Genomic DNA, 21,114 nt, shown 5'->3' with positions numbered 1-21,114 from the left:
CGAACGTTTTGCTGCAGCACGAGCGATTCCAAGAAAGAAGGCATTAGCGTGGGATTATCCTGATAGAAAGTGCAACCGGTTATCCGAACTTTGGGGAAGTACTTTTATCTTTGTGCGAGCAATGTTGTTCAGCCAGTCGCGAATTGTAAAGATTGTGCGAGCCGGGCGAGCGCCGGCGTTATTAAACGTCGTGAAATGCGAGGGGTCTTAGTTGCGCCGGACTGCTTCTTTAATTTCGCGTGCGCCGACCATCACGTAGGTGCCCATTAACGACCATTCCGAATTTTTTTTCTCGTTTACCAAGGGCAGAACGGAAGAAGGGTTTGGCGGAATGGCAGGATTTCAATTCGAATGAAAACCAGCATTGTTTATGTTACTGACGATATAGAATTTTTGTAAAAAAAACATAAGTTTAACACGTTTAGAAATATGTTGGGTTTTATGAGCTTCTTGTTATATTACGATATCGGCATGCGCGACGAGAATGGAAACAACCATTAGCGATTAGTTACTCTGGTGCTTTCGGTTGCCTTGCGCTCATAAAGATCCTGTTGACGAGCCCATCATTCATCAAACGAATCTTCGTAAAGAACTTTAACGATCGACGGGCGTTAACCCAGTTGCCCAGGCGTGATGCGCGTACGTGACTTGATGATCCAGCGGCACTCCATAAATCAGAGGTATTTTGGTATCGCGGAAGCCACGATATTTATATAACGTAGGTTCGCGCACCTACGGCATCGCACTTTGTGTCCGGGTGTCGGTACATCAAGCGTACTCGTACATGCCTGTCGTGATGCTCGCGACTGCTTGTCGTGCAACGTCTACGACGAATTTGATACCCGGCCAAGTGTGGCTCGGCTGTGAACTGACTCACTCGAAGTGTCGTGGACCAAGTTAGAAGTACCAGCCTAGTATCATGCAGATCGTCTAGAATCAAGCTAGTCCATCCAGAGGAAACTCGTATCAGGGAATAGAAATAAGTTTCAGTAAATAATACCAATGTCCAAAATGCGGACGTAAACTCAATTAAAGACGTCTTAAGGACATCTTTAAGATGTCTAAAACATATTTTAGGTATTCACAGCCTGTTTTTATTTTAAGACGGTCTTCAGTAATATCTCAATTACTATCTCTTATCAGATAAGACTAAGTCTTCTGATTGGCTTTTCTTGTGACATATAAAGACTATACTTAAGGGAGTGTATGTCTCAAATATAAAAATCTACTATAAATACCTTAATGATGTTTTTAAGATATTTTATGTCCACGTTTTTTAATATTTTTCTCTGAGATACGCGAGAACGGACATGATCTGATTTCGCATCGACAGTTGGCTATCGAAAAGGGTTGCGTTGTGTAATAATAGAGGGTAACTGGAGCGAAGCGTCGCGACGGCTGTTCTTGAGTGATGTAAAGCGAGGGAGGGTGCACGCCGTCATTTTCGTCAGTGGGACAAGAAACGCTTCTTGTGAAATGTCTTGTGTCTAAACTTACGGTGTTTGATGTTGTTTATTGGCATCACGGAACTTGCAAGAAGTAAATAAAGTTGCCTCTTTAGCTCGAGAAAAGTTTCATATTACAGATTACAAGTTTAGTATCGTAAACTTTTATTTAACATTTAGCTGTACATAGGTCACGAATATAAAATCGCCGGTAAACTATTCTACTTTATAAAGTATTCCTTGATGGAATCCATAAACATTAAGAGTAGAAAGACATTTTAAATCTGCGCCATATTTGTTATTCTCCGTAGAAATTGAGTACGTATGGCTTTATAAATGCCAACATGTATTATTAAATATTAACGTTACCGATGCTCCGTACTATTAAACTGATCGAGCCATTTAATCACCGGATCGCATTACAGTATAAATATCAGCATACTTTCGTTTGTACTCGATAAATTATTACACGAGAATGAAAGATAACGACAAGTTTGCAGTTTGTATGTGCTGTCAGCAGGCGTTCGGTGTCTCGAATATTAATTCGTCTGATAATATATTGACAGAAACATACACTCGAGAATTTATGGTGGACGTATTGCGTTTCCGATGTCGTAACCGGCAATGGAATTGCGCGCATTCTTTATCAGTTTGCGGATGAAAGAAAGCGACATATCCCATTAAATTTATCTCATTCTCAGTCTTGTGACCCCTGGTTTTTGAACCTGTATATTACAATCAATGATCACGATTGGTCGGCTATCGAGCGTGGGTGCGTGGGGCAACGATATCTAGTGAGCAATCTCTAGCGAGATAAAGGACACGAAGGAAAGTACGTGCGCCAATTGCTTAGTCGCATAAGTGAGTGTTTTCGCGTCTTGTAATATTCCAGCCTTCATTGCAGATAACGCAATTGCGTTACTTGCCATACAAATGTGTCATTAGATACGATATCACCAAGCATAATTGGTTTTATTGTTCGCATACGTATTCATTTTTTTTACTTTATAGGTACTGGCATAAATTATCATAGCCAGTAGTACACACGTCTCATGAAGGAATGTGCGAATTCTACACGATCGTGTAATCGTAAGCTAGGAACATAGTTTTATGACTACATCAATTTGCCTCATGCGGCTTTGCCTGAATAAAGATTGAAGTCCGTTGGTTTTTGCTCGATTAAAGACAAGGTGTTCGTCGTGCTTATCTTCCTCTTTCCCTCGAAACGCGACAGCCTCTCTTGATACTCTTAATCCATTCCTGCTCGTGAGAGCTATTCGTGCTTGTCGATCTCGTAACGTCCCACCGTAAATTTATCCCGTCGTCTCTTGTCACTCGTCGCTTGCTCCTCCGCCTTTCGTTCCTCGTAATTGCGACTTTTTTGTAGACTTTGCTACGAGGTCTGCGACCCTCGAGAGCAACAGACTCCCTCAGTTCGAACAGGATGTGCTTTTACGAACGATGCGAACATGTCACCATGATGAAAGTGTCGATTGATCGACGGAAATGAGTAATAGAATTTCCGAGAGACATGAAATATTTGCCTGGATACAAACAACAGAAGTCGATAAAGAAACATGATTGAATTAGATAAACAGTTTAACTGACTCTTCTTTGTCTTTTCAATTGAATCTTTTAATCAACTAAAATTACTTTAAATTCCTATTAATTAAGTATTCTTAAAAAACGCGTGATATGACTGTCCTCCTAATAAGCATTTCCGCGTTTTTAACACACTACGGTTTCTCACAACGTTCGACAAGAACTTATGCTAATGCAACATGGCAAAACTGGATGGTGATTGCAGTGAAATGCAAATTATACCCGTGGCGTTATTGCACCTCGGTATCGGTAATTACGCAGACGCTTATTGGAATTTATATTGCATTGATTTTTACTCTCAAATGAGAGCATCATCAAAAAAACCGAGTTTACATCTAATGAAAGGTATACGTTTTTTTTTTTGTAAAACAAACGTCATCTATTTTATTAATACTGCTTTGTTCACGTTAAAAATATTTTTTTCACAATTTTGCAGTCAGACTGAAATATGTTGATTTATACCAGATTTTTAATTTGGATTTTAAAATTCAGAATTTTTAATGAAAATTGACAAGATTCATCAAATTAGTTTTTTAGTATTTATTTTTTGCATTTAATTAAAATTCATGAAATTATTCGACTAACTTTTACTTTAACCGGCCAACCCATGTAATTTCTCACGATCGTTTCACAGCTTAATTTTTACGAGGAGGAAATTAGTATGGGCTGTGGCGACCGTTAAAGACTTTAAACGCCTTTGAAGCAATGGTCGATAGCAATTGACCACAACCCTCGTCGTCGTCCTCAGAACGTTTTACGTGGCTATTGTTGCTTGACGGGCGCGAGAGGTAACTAAAAGACGAGACTAATTGTCGACCGTAAAATGACGGTCGCACATCATTGTGTGCGGAATCGATAAACGAATAAAATTATCAAGATATTATTAAAATTTTTTTTTAGTAATAATCAACAAGACAATGCCACAAAAATTCATTTCTTGTTTCAAAAGAAAATTTTCGAAAGAAATTACATTATTCTCATCAATACATAATTTATATATCACTCGAAATTAGTAATGCATTTCGATACGAGAATTCCGGAATATATCATCTCGGAACTTCTCGTGTCATTTCAAGTAACATTTCTGAAATTATCATATATTGTTTGTTTTCCTCGTCTTGTCTCGTCTCGAAAAAATCGGAGAAATATCGAAATAAAAATGTGCTGCTTGGTTATTAAATAAATATTTTAAATAAATGACACAAGATAATCGATATTCTCGAATGTCTCGTTATAAAATTCGAGAATCTCGAGAAGCAAGAATATCGGTCTATCAAAGCGAGAAAATTTTATCTATCATTTGTTTTTGTCGAGAATATATCTCGATATCAGTATTTTCTCGTCTCATCTCGCTCGAATGTATCACTACTCGAAATAATACATACATATGTATATATACAATCTATATTGGACAGCATACCAACAACATGTATTATATTGCACTCAGATAAATTGTTTTAATTTTTGACGAGAATGTTGCGTAGATTATAACAGCGCAGGATGATGGCGATCCATGATATTTAAATTGAAGTTTATTTGTATTTTTCTTAGTTGGATATCGTTAGACATAAGAACATCAAATCAACCAATTCGATGTGACTTACTCGGTATTCAATTGGGTTATATTATGTAGCTGAAGATGACTCCAAAAAGAGTCGAAACGTACTCATTGTAATTTTGAATAAAGGATTTAATATATCCAACTATATTATTTGACGTACCAACAACAACGTGGCACTCTCATTAGCCTCCTAATATAGGAAAATTTACTGGATTCGTTATATATACAATGTTTCTTAAAGTTTGCTTACAAATCATAAGCATTATATAATTCGTGGGCTGGTTTTAAGAAACATCCTGTATAAATGTATATGTGTGTGTGTAAGTATACGTAAATAATTATCCAATATACTCAAAGTGAAAAACTGTCGCCAAATATTGCGATATAAAGTTATATATCTATATGATAAGATATAGTTAAGAATTGATTTCTTCGCACGCGCGCGTTTTATCTCATCCATAAATCTTTTTAGAGTACTATCATCTGCTGTCTTCCACTAGACAGATGTCTCTTTTTTTTTAAGTGTCAAATACTTCTCGTATGCAGATAAAAAGCGATTAATATCCCCTTATTCGTCCATTTTGACGGTTATATAAATATAGAGCACATTTATCACCGTGCATCGGATTAATTGATTCGTTATATTCAGTAGCAGAGGATTTGAATTCCATATGAGGTCATTGAAACGTTGATATGCGAAATGAGGATCCGAAATAAGTCGTGTGGATATAACGATTAACCTATAACCGATATCCTATAACTGTCAAAAGATCGCCGATAATCAATATATGTACATCGAATGGAAACATGGCATTACAGTCGTGGACCATAAATTACTCTCACGCAACAACTTAATATGTACGCCATCAACATATATTCACAAATCACTAGGTTCTAGAGAAAGTCAGAGGAATGGGGAAATCTGCTCGCAATTAATCGAAAAGAGAGATCAAGGGTCAATATTCTTCCGTGAGTCTCTCATTTACTTTCGATTTTCTTTTGCATTTCAATTCGTCGTTCACGGTTCGTACGGGTGTTTGGAGCGCAATTAATTAAGCACGCCTCACACCGCGATACGTATACATTGTACAAAAAAGAGATAGAGATTAATCTTCGATACGAGTGAAACACACTGACTTTAAAGACCGTTTTACTCTCTGCGATATTTTATCCTTCTTATCGCATGGCAGTCAGGCGCGTGGGTTTTCATTGAGAGACATTTCGTTAATTTTTAATGAAAATACCATAAACCCTTAATTGCCTGTTTCTCCTTCTCTCTCAATTCGTTCGACTTGGCACTCTGGCAGAGATGACTTATGGTACACTCAATACGCGTGCTGTTATAACATTACGTATTCATTACGCGAAGATAATAATATACCAATGTTGAACCGGCGATTGCGACGAAAGCTTCGGTGAGTAATTAATCCAACTTACCTGGCGTTGGGGGCGTATAATGAGAGAGGAACGGATTCGTTATATTTGCTTTTAATTGCATATTTATGACGCGAATACTTTACGGTTACCATACCGCGAAATAGTACTTGCATACATGCATCTCATGTTTAATTGAATTCGTGGAAAAGTGATGAATTTATACAATGTATGAGTGTAATTATTATTCAAAGTAACCAAACTTGTTAATGGTATTTACGTTTCGGGAGACGTTCTACTTTAAAAGATGATTACTGATATAATTATGATTGTGTTTTATAAAGTACAAAGTACTTTAACAGTAAAGTTTTCCCTCTAACAGTAAAGTTTTCTTTAAAATGTATCTAGAAAGATTAAGGTAAATGTACCAGTTCGTGGACACGACTCAATTGTTGGACAAATTGTGACAATTAATAAATATTAAGCTTTTGATGGTATGTGTTACTCTAAATAAATTTTTAAGCAATTTTTCATATTATTTAGAAATTAAGTGTTATATAATTTATTCATATTAAAAATGATACTTTTGTAAAAAAAATTTCGTTTATAGACAATCGTCCATTTATTAGGACATTCACACATTATATATGCGTGTATCAATTATTGGACATTCCTTAGCGTACCTGTCTACTGCAAACATATTTTGTATATATTACATATAAAACTTTATATAAAACTTCACTAATTACAATTTCGATAAACTTTTTTGAACAATCTTGATTTATAAGTAAGTAAAATGCGATTCTCTTCTATAATAAGAAAATTGCTTATTATTTGTCCAATAATTGGGTCATACTTTTATGGACACAGAGACACGTCACATTTTTTGTCCAATAATTAGAACATTTAAATCATATTATATTTATAACTAAATACAATTTATAATAAACGCAAATAACATATTTGATAATGGATTTAGTTTCAGAAAACATCCATTCTTCCTAAGCATGTATAATAAACTAAAATTTTAATGTTTCTAAGGTTTAAATAAATGATTTCGTTGTGCAATTCCTTAACTGTCCAATAACCGGTACATTTACCTTAAGTGTCGGATATCCGATCTAGTATTCTGTTTTATTATGTGAAAGTGATTTCACATAATTAATGTACAAAATGAATAAAAAGTAAAATAAATAATAACATGAAATTTTATGCTTTGTTTATTGATATAAATGAGAAAAATACAAGTGAAGAAGACTGTATTTGATCAAAGCAGATTTTGATGCATAATAATAATAATATTGTGTAGTAAACTTTTCTGAGATTGTGAAACTTGTAAAACTGAATTTTTTTTTTTCAGTTTACAGTAAGAAAAAGATACAATAAAGTTTATTAACGTTAAATAATTTACAAAAACCATCTTAACTGACGAAGCTGTGGAGTCATATTTGACCCCGGCTATTAGAGGGTTAAAAATCAATTGGTCTGAGTGCATCACGAAATTTCTCCCGGTGCAACTGAAATTGGGTTAGGTCAAGCCGGCTGCGAAAATGATGGTGTGCATGCTGCGAAGTGGAAGTTGATCGCGAGGTCTTCCGTAATCATGCGATGAAACGACGCTGCGCAAAGTATCGGGTTGCGAGAGAAACAGCAGGTTTAATCTTAACCTGTAAACGCGATCAGTTGCATAATCACGACTACCGTTCGCCAACGAAGGTTTAGGGTTGCGAATATAAAAGGCTCGTTGTCGACGCCTTTCTCGTGCCTCTTTGTGCATATACGGTTTCAGTTTTCAACGTTTGACTGCATTGCGATGAAAAAAAGAAAAGAAAAATTATGGAGAAATCTTGTTTTGCCAAATATTATACTAAATTTCTTAGAGTAAAATTCTACTAAAAAAATGGAGTACTTATATACCGATCGCTGCAGTTGGAGTAATTTTTTATTTATATGAAATAACTTCTACTTTGTGTTACGGAGTGAACGTTTTCAGAAATAAATTGCTAACAAAAATCTGCGTACAGAGTTTAACTTTTCGGTTAAGGCCGGTACGTATTTATAGTCCGTTCTTATTTTAATACCGTTTTAAGTATAATGTTTTAAGTGATTCTAATTCACACAGCCTTCTGATTGGCTTACGACATCTTTAAGACTATATTTAAGATAGTATCAAATATAAGAATTGATTATGAATGCCTACTTATATGTCTCCTAATTTTATACTGAAATTACGTGGATTGGTGTTTCACTCGGAACGAATAAAATATTCACTATACAAAAAAACAGTTTTGTTGAAATATTTAAAAATTTGTCAAGATACAGATCTGCAAATAATTTTATTGAACCATCAAAATAATTATGTAAGGCGTTGAAACTGCTCATTAGAATAGCAAAAAAACATTTTTTTTTAAGATAGCATTGCTCATCATGCTTGAGATTTCTAATTATTTAGATGTTCCAACAAAATTTTTAGATCTATATCTAACTAAATTTTTGAATAGGCACTTTCGCAAACTTGTCCTTTTCACGTATATATAGTTGAATTTAAATATTTACTTTTATGAAAAATAAAATGTTATTCTATTTCGAGCAGTAATTTCACTCGTTTTAAGTGAGATTTCACTTTAAGTATGCATTATCTTTTAATAAAAACTCGACTTTTCACGGATGAAAATAGTTCTCGCAACAAATCTCATTTGTATAATACATCGCGACCATTCGTTATCGGCAATATCAACAATTGTGAATGAATATTAACCTTGTCAATCGATGATGATAGTTATACAGAATTGCTATTAGAAATCTAATAATTTTTCAAGATATCGCTGTCGTGTCATAAACTCGCGCGCAAGTATAAGCTGTTCCGATAAAAGTGACGCGGACCACCAAGCACGATGGCACGTGTCATCCGTCAAATTACGAACGACTTAAGCGTTCTTAAGCTGACGGCGCTCGAAAGTTGACGTTATTGACAACTCACAGCCAGACAAGCTGCATTCATATTTATCCGTTTCTTTGCGATCTTAATTATGCCGTGACGGCACGTAAGATAAAAAATAGAAGAGGAAGAAATGTGTTGCAATTCCTGCGCTGACGAGATTTAACTTTTCTAAAGTACGTACTTTATATATATAAATTATAGTTATAACATATTTTACCGCTTTTATATGCGTAACGTTGCAAGTGGGAACTTCGAAAAAATTCTTACTATATGATATACAAATTATTATTATCGTATAATATTATAAAATATGTGATTTTAATTTTTTTTTTTGTACATAAAAGTAATATAGATACTTTGTGGTTGCAATATTTTATTGCTCTTTATGTATGTAACATTGCCGACAAGAGCTTTGAAAAAAAATTTCATGACATGTAAATTATTTTACCGTTATCGCAAACGTCGAATTCGAGATCGTTTATTATGTCGCGGATCAACTATATGCGTAGTGTCTGATTACGCGTGTAGCCTGATAAAGACAAAAATAATTCAATTAGCCAATATACGTTGGGTCGCCCTATAATGCCACATGACACTAATGCGTCCACTTAAAACCGGACCAATTACCGTGATTATTTCTATGCGAGAGACCATTTCGTGCGGGCATCCAATTCCAGAAGTGCGATAACGCGCTTGCTGCGGCCGCATGCATAGAAAAAGAAAAGAAACGCTTGTGTTGTTTATTGCGATGCGTACTTTATATATGTATAAACTTACGCTCGTGTATATGTATAAAATATTGTTATGACTGAAGCCAAGAGAGATAATTTACGCGGATTTGCACGGCTCGATATCTCGGCGACGATCCGTAAATCGTCCTCGCATATTGTTAGCTCTTTCTCGAGACATCTCGCTAATAAATTGTCCGCAATTCAGTTTACACGATTAATGGTACTTTCTCCCGTCGGATAACGTCTTCCTCCTTACGTCGAAGCATCCATCTTGTTCCGGTGAGGCACCAGTGCGCCTCTTTCTACCGGCGGGCGATTTATCTGGCATGCGGCGGGAGCCCACATTTACGAGATCGTTTATCGTTCAATCGATCCGGTCTGCAACTAACGGCTGCGCCGTTAATTTGCTTAATACGTTATCTTGGCAAATTATGCGTCGCAGTAGTTAATAATTATTACCGCCTCATATGCCTCCGATGTACCCGCGTGTGGAATGGCGCGAGTATGAAAGTACGCGAGAAATTTGTCGCACATCGACGAATAAATTTACATACATGTTTTTTTAAATGATATTCTCTTCAAAAGAATTAAAAAGAATTAATTTTGTTAGTTTTTTTTCTTAATAGATGAGATAGTACAGGACTCTTTATGTTCAAAACACAAAAATGTATAAATATAGGGCACGAGTCAAAGAATAAAAATTATAATATATCTATTTTAAAAAACAATAATCATACAAATGACAATATTAACTTTATATATAGACCTACTACATGTTTCGATTTTTTTAAGCTCTTCAGATATAAAAAAATATTATTACAAATAAAATTGAAAGATAGAGGACTCTTTATGTAAAAATAATTAAACTATGATAAATTATGATAAAAAGGCAAATTAAGAATCAAGTTCAAAAAATTAATAATGAACCAGTTAATGACCAACATAATGATAAACATGTAATTGATTGATTAGGCAACAAATACATAAATATTTAAGAATACTTAAAAACTATTTAAAACTACATCAAATCTACTTAAAAATTATTATAGGTCCGGTACACCTGGAAAAAAGCTAACAATAAATCGTAATCTTAATTTGAAGTTGCCATTGATTTCAATACAAGTTCCAACTATCTCAGCCCAAGGTGTGACGTCGACCCATTTACACATTTTTAATAATTTTTAAGTAGATTTTATATAGTTTTAAGTAGTTCTTAAGTATTCTTAAATATATTCACGTATTTGTTAAAGCCTAATCAATTATATGTTTATGGTCATTAACTGGTTCATTATTTATTTTTTTGAACTTGACTCTTAATTTGCCCTTTTATCATTGTTTAATTTAAATATTATTACGCAAAACATAGTCGATGATTTTTGAGACAAAACGGATGAATGTTAAAAACACGGAAATTGTTCGTCAAGCAATTGGTTGACCGAATGAGAAAATGTAAAGAAGATAAAATTATATTGTATATTAATGATATTGAAAACAAACAATAAGACATCTCTCTGGTGAAAGAAACTCATCTCAAAGTCCAAAAAAAAATTGAAAAAATCATGTCAATGATGAAATATTCGTCAATAGTTAGATATTTAAAGTGTGATTTGATGTCAAAGAAAGTAAAAAGAATAATATCAAGTGTGATTTGAAGTCAAAGAAAATAAAAAGAATAATATCACAGTAAGAATGCATAACGTCCGATGTATAAAATTGAAGTAAATTAACAAATGTATAATGTTGAAACAGATAAAAGATAAAATTTATTTGTGTGTGATTTCAAGAAATAACGTTCGAATAAAAAAATTTCATTTAATTTTAAGAAATTACGTTCAAATTAAAGAAACTTTTCTTTAACCGTATAGCAATGCACAAATTTTTTTTATTTAAATACATTTTTAAAAATTGAAGATACTTTTCTCTGAGTTTAAAAACTGCAGCAAAAAAGAAAAAGAAAGGAAAGCTAAACGAAATGAGTTTAAATCTTTAGAGGACGGGAATATTTTTAAAATCTAATTTTTATCGCAGCTTTTCCTTAAGATTTTTTATAATTGATTATATGTCGTTATATTCCTTGCTTCTGACTGTTTTAGCGTCACTATATGGTGACTTTCCAATCCTGTAAAGATTAATAAAAAGAAATTATGATGGACTTACGTAGAAGGAAAGTTCGACGCGGTGAGAGTGCTTCGGCACACAAGTAAGGGCTTCCGATCTGCAGCATCCGGTGTCGTCCGAGCACCTGTGTAATATGGCGCAGTGTGGAATGTAGGTGGTCGATGGGCTCGGATAGACGTCACGAACCGGAATGACTCTCGCGCGTGGCCACTGGCAGCTGCCTTCCTTGTTTACTTTAATTGCATGCTGAAGAGCTTCTCGGATTTCAGCACCTACGGCAAACATTCGCCGATCAAGTACAATCCCGTGAGATTATAGCCGTGAGAATGATAGAACGGAATTGACTAACTCGCTTTCGTAAGTTCAATAAAAAAAAAAATAAGGCTCACGTTATGGTGTCCTCGTTCCAGGTTATACATGACAATTGTACTTATCTCTTAGAAAGCCGATAGTTACACCTACTCGTGACATTTGATTTGCGACACGTTTCTTCACGGTTCTTTCGAACTTGCGGCTTTCCGGATCGTAAATCTTCGAATTTTGAAACCTTCAAACTTTTCCATTCTTATGACATTAAGTTATTAGCTTTCGTAAGTGGCCTTAGAGATTGCGTTAAAGTGGCATTCACTTATATGTTGTAACGAGCCACGAGTAATATCATCTCTTCATGTAACTCATTAATTACTGTCTCGATAAAAAGGAAGGCGAGAGCGGATAAGTCAGATTAAAAAGAAGCCCGTCTTATCGAAACGGATCTTCCGTTAGTCCTCAGATTCGTCTGGTATGCTCGGTTTCTGATAATATACCTCTGCACCGAGGAGAGAAACGAGAATTCGTGATCGAGATCAAGACCGTGAGGCGGCTAGTTTGATCAACGAGCTCGGATGCATCTCCTGCATCAAGTGACATTAGTTACGAGAGCTTTCTATTGATTCAGCACAGAGATAGCTAATCGCTTTCTACGCGCGTTTCACGCGCTGTCGATAATTACGGTGACACCGTCACTCTGTATAATTCGCTTCGGCGCACGGAGAAACTGCATTGTAGCAGAAAATCGGTAAATTCTAGCGCAAATAATAACAGCGGAGAAACGTCAACGGGACGGAAAGGAATTCAAAAGCGGTGTTGAGCCATCTAAGGAAACGATTCACCGTTTGCGAGGTCGCGGGTCACGAGATCACGCTCGCTAAATGATCAAAAGGAGAGAGAAAGCACATTTATTATTCACGCACGTCCACATAACGTTCTCCGCGTCGTTTAACACTCATTTCCGTAGTCGTCTTACATCCAGGATTATTGTGAAATGAAGAAGTCTTGAGATGAGATGACGAAGTGCGAGGTATTTTTAGAGCGAGATATAAAACGTTGAATTACGGATTTACGACTGTTTGCGATGAAACGGCAGCTCGATTCTGCACGGACGATGGTGTTAATCGGATCAAATTCGCCGGTCGTACGAGTACCGTGGATGAGTTGAGGCGCCACATCGTTTTTAATCGAAAATTATTGCGATGCAACGAATACCAGCTGTTTATGCTCGGTAGCGACTTATTCCCCATTAAAGTGTCGTTCGTCATGTCGGATGGTGGATTAATTTATTAGCCGTTGCAGAATTGGTCATGTGGAAGATTGGATATGCTAGAGCTTGGAATCACTTTGGAAAACTATACATAGTCTTTACCGTTGAGAAACTATATGATCTTCGGCCCACCACAGGTAGTAAAGAAGAAATAAAAAAACATGTTATTTTTTGACAAAAAATAGAAAAAGAGAGATTATTTTAACAAGAAGAAACTGATTTATATACACTGAGAGAAATGCCTTGTATTTAATTAAAATTTGATTAGAATAATCAAAATTTTTATTAGAACACAATTTTTTAATTAAAAGATAAGAAATTTTTATAATATTAACCAAATTATGATTATTCATACATTATATTATTATTATTATTATTATTATTTATACATTATTATTCATGCATTATATTGTATGTACTTAGGGAGATCAAAAAAATGTAAGTGAAATAATAGATACTAGAATCTTTTTACGACCGTACAATTGATAAACAATAATAAACAAGAAGAAGGAAGCCAATAACGATCAAAGCTGGATCACAGTGCTTATTGTAAATGTGTGAATTTTATATACTGCATATGTAGTCCCCCCAAAAATCGCGACGCTGATAGTTTTTCAGCATTGACGCATACATACTTACTACCGCAGTAATATCTGCGGTAAACCAGGACGAAACGCCAACTTGTGATATTCTTCGGAATCTTATTTTTCGCAGAATTTAATTTATCATTACTTTAATATTACATCGTTAAAATTTTAATATATGTCTTTCAACATATTATTAAGATCCAATAAGATGCTATAAGCATCAAAAATTGTTAGATTGCTTGTCAATTTAACTAAGTGATATACTACATACGCAGTATATAAAATTCACACAATTATAATAAGCACTGTGATCCAGCTTTGACCGTTACTGGCTTCCTTCTTCTTGAAATAATATATTTGCTGGGTTGAATAACTTTCTGGAAGTAACATTTGTTTTGTGCGCGCATGAGAACTCCAGCCATAAGAGATGATTTCGGTGGAGATTTCGGAAGTGTACTCTTACGGAATTTCTCGCCCGCCTAATCTCAAGGGGCGATCGCGATATGCTAATTTCCAACATAGGCGTTACTTTCGCCAAGAGATCACATCGGCGCGTTCAGAATGGAAGTACGACCATCAGAAATTTTAAAGTATGTGCTCTCAGAACACGTACATCTCATACTATATATTCAAACGTATTTATTCTGGAATATATTATAAAAGAAAAAGATTAAATTCAATCATCTACTATTCTCTAATTTTCCGATCGAGTAAAGTGCGTCGATGTGTAATATTACACGGAAAAAACAATTATAGTTGGATTAATAAGATATATTTGATTAAGCAAATTTTGATGAAAGTAAACAGAATTTTTAATTATTATTGATATTTAATTATAATCGAATATTTTGATTACGTAATCAGAATATTTAGATATGATATCAATTAAAGTTTGGTTAGTATGTTTGTAATAATAATATCCAAGTCTGGTTATTGTGTAACTACAAGAAAAAAGGAGCATAGATTAATGTAACGTATATGATTAAAGACAGTTTTTGATAGACCTAAGCATAATTTCTGATTATCGTAATTAAATAATCTAATAATTTAACCAAAAAAATTTTTATTATTTTTACTAGAATTCATATAACTAAATATTGTTAGTAACTCGGTTACCATAACGAAAATATATGTAGCCTGTCTGGTTATTTTATAAGCCGTCTGGTTATTTACATATACATCTTTAGATTAATTTAACCGATTTTTTTTAGTACATGTATATTTATTATTAACATGGGAGAAAATAGAAAACTGCAAAATTAAGCTTATCTATTATTTACTTTTTCCTTGTGTGGTCGGTTTGGTTAGTTTTGTACAAATTTAAACTCTGACTCATCATGAAAGTATTTGATCAACCGGTGCCACAAAAGTCACAGTAGCCTATCCAATGGGTATATATCATCTCGTAAATATGCGGGATTATGCGAGTCAACGGAATGTGATGTCATCAGTGTGATATATGACGTTATGGTTTCCATGAAAGCTTTACGTATTTTGCATTTATCTTATCGCGGACATCATAATTATAATTTTCTTGTTAAAACAATAAAATTTAATTATAACTTTCCGCTGACACAATGTAGAACTTCGAACGCACACACAATCAATATTTTGAAATTTGTAAATATTATAAAATACAACTCCCGATTTCTATGACGATAAAAATTCTAAAACTTTCACAAGTATGCAAGAATTTTTCCAGATTTTTATACAGTCTGGAACAATATTAAAATTTACGCTAAAGTTCAAAAGATCCAGGTTGCTGGATCAGAAGGTACAAAATTATATACGTTGTCGACGAATAATCAAAAATGAAATAAAATTTTTTAAAACAAAGTAAAATTTTATTTGGTATATGCATATTAAAATTTAGCAGATATTCGGGCGGAAGACGGGAGAAGACGCGACGTCATGCAGAAAGGACGAGAAATTTCATCGGGTATAAGAGGAGATCGGAGTTGCTGTTGAATTCAACTTCGGTGAATGATAATAAATTGATTTCAATCCGCGGGGGCTATGAATCAAGTCCCGGCAATTCCGCGGCACGCACGTGCGCGCATTGATGCACACGGGAGTTCACGCTGCTGCGGTTGCCGCAACCGCCACGGGCACTCGGTCGGGGTGCACAATCGTTGTTATTAATTTACATATTAATAGCCTGCAAACTCCATTACGCTTTTCTCGCAGAAACTCCGTTCTCCATAGCCTACCGAGAGTTGCCCCTGCCGCCCGTTGAACATGAGAATTTTATTCGAAAGGCGATCGCGAGGGAAGAGCCGATCGCGCAATCGGATGTAATTAGCGGCAAAAAGCATTGAAGGATAAATAGAGCCTTGAGAAGACTTTAACCTCGTGATATAATAGGTTTATGTGGCGCAAGTAAGATTAAAAGAAAAACAGAATTAGGAGAAACAGGATTGGTAAGAGAAATATATAAGAGAGACATTATAAGAGTATATATTTATCTTATTTTTTCGAACGTAAATATCGCCTTTTATGGAGGCTGTTTTTATGATAGGTATATGTCTGTCATCCGCTCGCTAATAAGAGAAGCCGATCAGAAGGAAGAGTCATCTTACCGGCTCTCTCTTTCTCTTGTCTTCTCGGGTGTAGATGTGAATGGCGCTTGTGCAATCGCATCGATAGAGAAGGTGCAATGCCTCGAGGCATAAATAGAGGCGTGCGCCTGGGAGTCGTATCGCAATCGTAATATAGCACCGGCAAATTTATATTGCGTATTGCGGCGGGTAATTATAAAAAGCATCGTTACACCAACCAGACGGTCAAAGCGACGCGATATATTACATTCCTATTACAATGTAACATTGCCGATCTTAAAATATGCGCTCTCCTTCGCGTCGAATCGCGGATATGCACGTTGTTGATCACGATCGTGGTTACCAATTGATTTATGCGCGCTGCTTTGGTTTCATAATTGCAGCAGATCGCTATTACATGTGTATGCCTTGATTGCCGCGAACACGTCCGCCGTACATCCCGTGTAACGTACATTAGATAGGTGGATAAGCGTGCTGCGGTTTTGCACAAACATTTGCGTATGACGCACGCACGCGCGATGAAAGGTACGTCGATAATTACCGTGGCATCTCCGACGTACGTGAAATATTACTGTGTTATTAACGTTGATCGAACACCGCCACCAGGAAAGGACCACCGACGTGGTTTCAATAACGATTAATAACTATTTCGGAACGCGCGCGCATCCGGCGGGCTGTTAAAATTAATTGAGGTTAGCAGACGAAAATGTAGAACGGTATTATACATGCATTTGCATAAACCGATTACGAGGAATCGCAATCGCAATCGCGATCGCTTACAAACTACTCTTTTAATATACGCTTCACTGCCCGCATATTTTTTTCATCGATAAAGATGTCGTAGGAAGAAAAACGTCGTGACAGTCATTGAGATGCACTCGACATTCTGAAGCGTACTTACTCTTTCCGTTTTTGTTGTACTGCTGCATGTTGCTCCTGGTCTCTTTGACGCCCTCGCGAGTGCCAAGCGACTGCCACTTGTGAACACTGTGAGCAGACATTGGCGGATAATCGTTTTTCGCTTGGTACCCGTTGTATTGAGCTCCAGTGCCGCTGTCGTAGGCTCTCGGGTCTTTGTAATTGTAATGCTGGTTGAGCGACGGCTTCGGCGTCGTCGTAGTTGTAGTAGTCGAAGTGGTGAAGGCATCGGTTTCATCCTCTTCGCCATTGTCGTCATCTGTATAATCCTGCACATGTAATAGTTCAGCGTGATTTTGGGAACTAAGAGCCAGTTGTCTCATCTTCAGATAAACTATATGGTACTTCACTTATTAGATAAACAGAAGAGTAAATAAGTAAGAACATAAGAGCGTAAGAGAGTAAGACAGTGAGTTGAAATTTATCGAAGGTAAAACAACTTGAACTAAATATAGTATAAATTAGTTACAATATATATAAATATTTGTAACTATAAAAAACAAATTATATAAAAGAATTCTCGTTAATGCATAGATTTATTGTAGATTATGACAAGAAAAGAATGATTTTGCTGAAGTATTTTAAACTTTAACTAATTGTAAGTCTAAGTATTTAATTGTAACAGATCGAAAAATAATTTTATCGAATTATTAATAATTATGTAGAACGCTCAAACTGATAGCTGGAATATCAAAATTTCTTGCAACATTGTTATTATGTTTGCTCATTATATATTTCCTACATAATTATTTTGACAGTTCAACGAAATTATTTTCAGATTTGTATCTGGCAAAATTTTTACATATTTCAGTAAAATCATTCTTTCCATACTTGCTTTTGTTGGTAGTAATTGAAAAGAAAACGAAATATTACGAGGTCGAATATGTGCGATAAGAAAAAATTAATTTTTTATATAAAACAAGAGGGAGACATCGATGATTTGTATAAAAATTCATCAGAGAGATGATCTCGCATTTGTTTGTGGGTGGTCAACACGCCCTTGTGAATCTTCGGCAGATTTTTTCTCGGAGATAAGTTTAATAGACAAATTTGCATCTCTCCGCGTCGCGCGTGCACCTTCTCCTGCCTCATCTTGGCCGATCCGCGAGCTCAAAGAAAACGGGAACCTACTTAATCGCAACCGTCTGCAACATCTGGAGTCTTTGATGTCACACCGCGTAGTAGAAACAATCCTCGCGAATGCGTGCCCTGAATCCAGGAAGTATTTTATTTGGCGGGGATCTCGATTCCGCACGCGTCTTCGTTTTATCGACGGATCGCTCGAACGTCCCAGAAATTTAGACGAGGACCACATTGACGAAACGGAATTAAAAACTTACGAAAATAGAATTCAATTTACTTAGGCTATGAAACTTAAGAGATTATGACAGCAATACGTTATTAAAAATAAAATGTTAATTTTAATTCAAAAACGTATAGACTTTCTGAGATACGCAAAAATGGTAAAATTAACATTTTTGTCAATTTTAACATACGTTTACATGTTTTAGAAAGTCCGCTATACGTTTTTAAGTTAAAAATTAACATTTTATTTTTTATACTAGTGTATTTGTGAAATTCTTTTTTCTTCTTAACTTAATTATTTTGGCCTTATTATTTTTGTAAAAAGAGATATGATTCGTGTTTTGGTCGCCAAAAGGTTTCGATTTCTATTGATAGTGAGAAACTATGTGAAGCGAGATGAGAATTTAACGCGAATGAATTAATCTGTCTCTTGAATGAATAGCGTGTACAAAGCAGCCTTTATTACTCGACAATTGATGAATCGAACGTTACGCAAACGTTTACCGTGTTTATCGTGTTCCAATCGTGATCGAACCGTACCTATCGATTGAGATGTCGACTTCTATAAAGTCGTATACTTCTATAAAGTTCTATAAAGTATATTTTTTCTATAAAGGGATTTATTTCACTAATGGAGAACACACACTTTCTACGAATGTCGAAGGCTCCTTGCACCGTGCTTGAGTTAATGAACCAACGGACAGTAAGGATTTTACAAACGCTCCTTTGTTCCTAGTAACCTTCGTGAGTTGCGCAACATGTGGCTTATACAATGAAAGATCATCCATTTTAAAATTTTTCTTGGAGATAAATGATCCGCATAGTCATTTAGGTTTATCGAACCCGAACTCAATACTTTGGATATCTAAATACATTTACACATGTGCATACGTGTATTGTGAAGATCAATAAATAAAAAGAAGATACATTCTAATTTTAAGGAACACAAAATAAAAATTAGATCCATATATTTGATAGGTGAAGTAGAATAGCAAAAGTTAAAACCTGTTTTTTATTTATATCTCTTAACTTAAAAAAAGTTTCACAATTGTAATGCATCTACCATTGAAAATTAATGTGCAAAACAATATATGTAAACAGCGTGAACGATTTTATTATAACGTACTATAATTGCATGATGTTATGATTAAGTAAAATTTAAAAAAATCTTTAAATTCTCTCTCTCTGTCAGGAAAATTTGTTCAATTATTTTAAAAAGAATAAAAGAAACAAAAATTAAATCCATATATATTGCGTATATTTTTTTACAGAAAAGGTAAAATATCAAAAACAACTTATTTTTATATACCTCTAAATTTAAAAAAAGTTTCAAACTTTCTTTTGCATATACCGTTGTGTAAAGAAAATTAATATATAAAACGATATACATGCGTGAATAACATGGATATTTTTATTATAGTGTATTATTATTGTATTTGGTATTGTTATTGATTAATTTCTTTAAAAATCTTGAAAACTTATTTTCTATTTATACCTTTTCATTTAAAAAAGTTTTAAAATTAAATCGTTGAAAATTAATATGCATAATAATGTACATAAAATGATCAACTTTATTATGATATGTTATTCCTAAAAAAATCTTCAGAATATCGTGAAGATTTATTAGGTACTTCGTATTCCAATTGAATATCTTTGTTAATTTAAAATGGTAAAAGTGGAAATATGAAATCATGCTAAAGGAAAAATTTATTCTACTAACTCTTTGTTATTCAAAGAGCAGTCATGCAGCCGGGCGATGGCGGCTTATTTCAACTTGGGTTTTACGAGACATCAGAATAGAAACTGTGTGGGGACTCGAAGATTTACCATAAAAGATCTGCCAGACGCTTTGATCTCGGCTTGCAGAAAGCGGATTAGACCGTCGATAAATTTAAATATATCAGGTTTATCCCAATGTGTGTGTCTCGCTATCGTTAACGATCCCGAAGGAATCAGGGTCGGTGAAAGGTCAGCCGGTCCTCGGTTTAAAAATGGGCTCGCGGTTCTTCTGAATCTCACCTTCAGATATGACTCTGGTGCCATCTGCGAAAATCAAGTTTTTAATTTCCGAATCTCTCGTCAGAATATTTACCGTTTACTCTCTGTAGATTTTTGTTTTCAACATAGTGTTTTTAATCTTATCTGAAAACCCTGTAACAGAATATGGCCACGAGCATTCTGCATATAATCTTAATTGAGACTACAAAGTAACGTAGTAATAATAAGTTAAATAAAATTAAATAGTATGTACTACGACGTTATTCTCACAGTACCTACTATGTATATAGAAAAACTATATGGTACATATTATATAGCCTTTCTATATAGATACATACTACTTAATTTTAATTGTCTTACTTTGTAACATTATAGAGTAAGATAGAATATATTATAT

At 34.8% G+C, this 21,114-nt stretch overlaps 1 protein-coding gene across 1 annotated transcript in view; it reads right to left on the bottom strand.

The window, feature by feature from the left end:
• Window positions 1-21,114, bottom strand: part of LOC108782956 (uncharacterized) — a 131,381-nt gene that overhangs the window by 53,950 nt on the left and 56,317 nt on the right. The window contains exons 2-3 of the mRNA XM_018551356.1: window positions 17,398-17,683; window positions 11,812-12,044 (exon numbers count right to left, since the gene is read on the bottom strand). Of these exons, the coding sequence (XP_018406858.1) occupies window positions 11,812-12,044; window positions 17,398-17,683 (519 nt within the window). The remainder of the gene's footprint in view (window positions 1-11,811; window positions 12,045-17,397; window positions 17,684-21,114) is intronic.

This window comes from Cyphomyrmex costatus, unplaced genomic scaffold (genome assembly GCF_001594065.2).
Source record: "Cyphomyrmex costatus isolate MS0001 unplaced genomic scaffold, Ccosl1.0 scaffold14, whole genome shotgun sequence".
Classification (NCBI taxonomy): domain Eukaryota; kingdom Metazoa; phylum Arthropoda; class Insecta; order Hymenoptera; family Formicidae; genus Cyphomyrmex; species Cyphomyrmex costatus.
The sequence above is the reverse complement of the archived record's forward strand: the minus strand, read 5'-3'. Positions and strand labels throughout refer to the sequence as shown.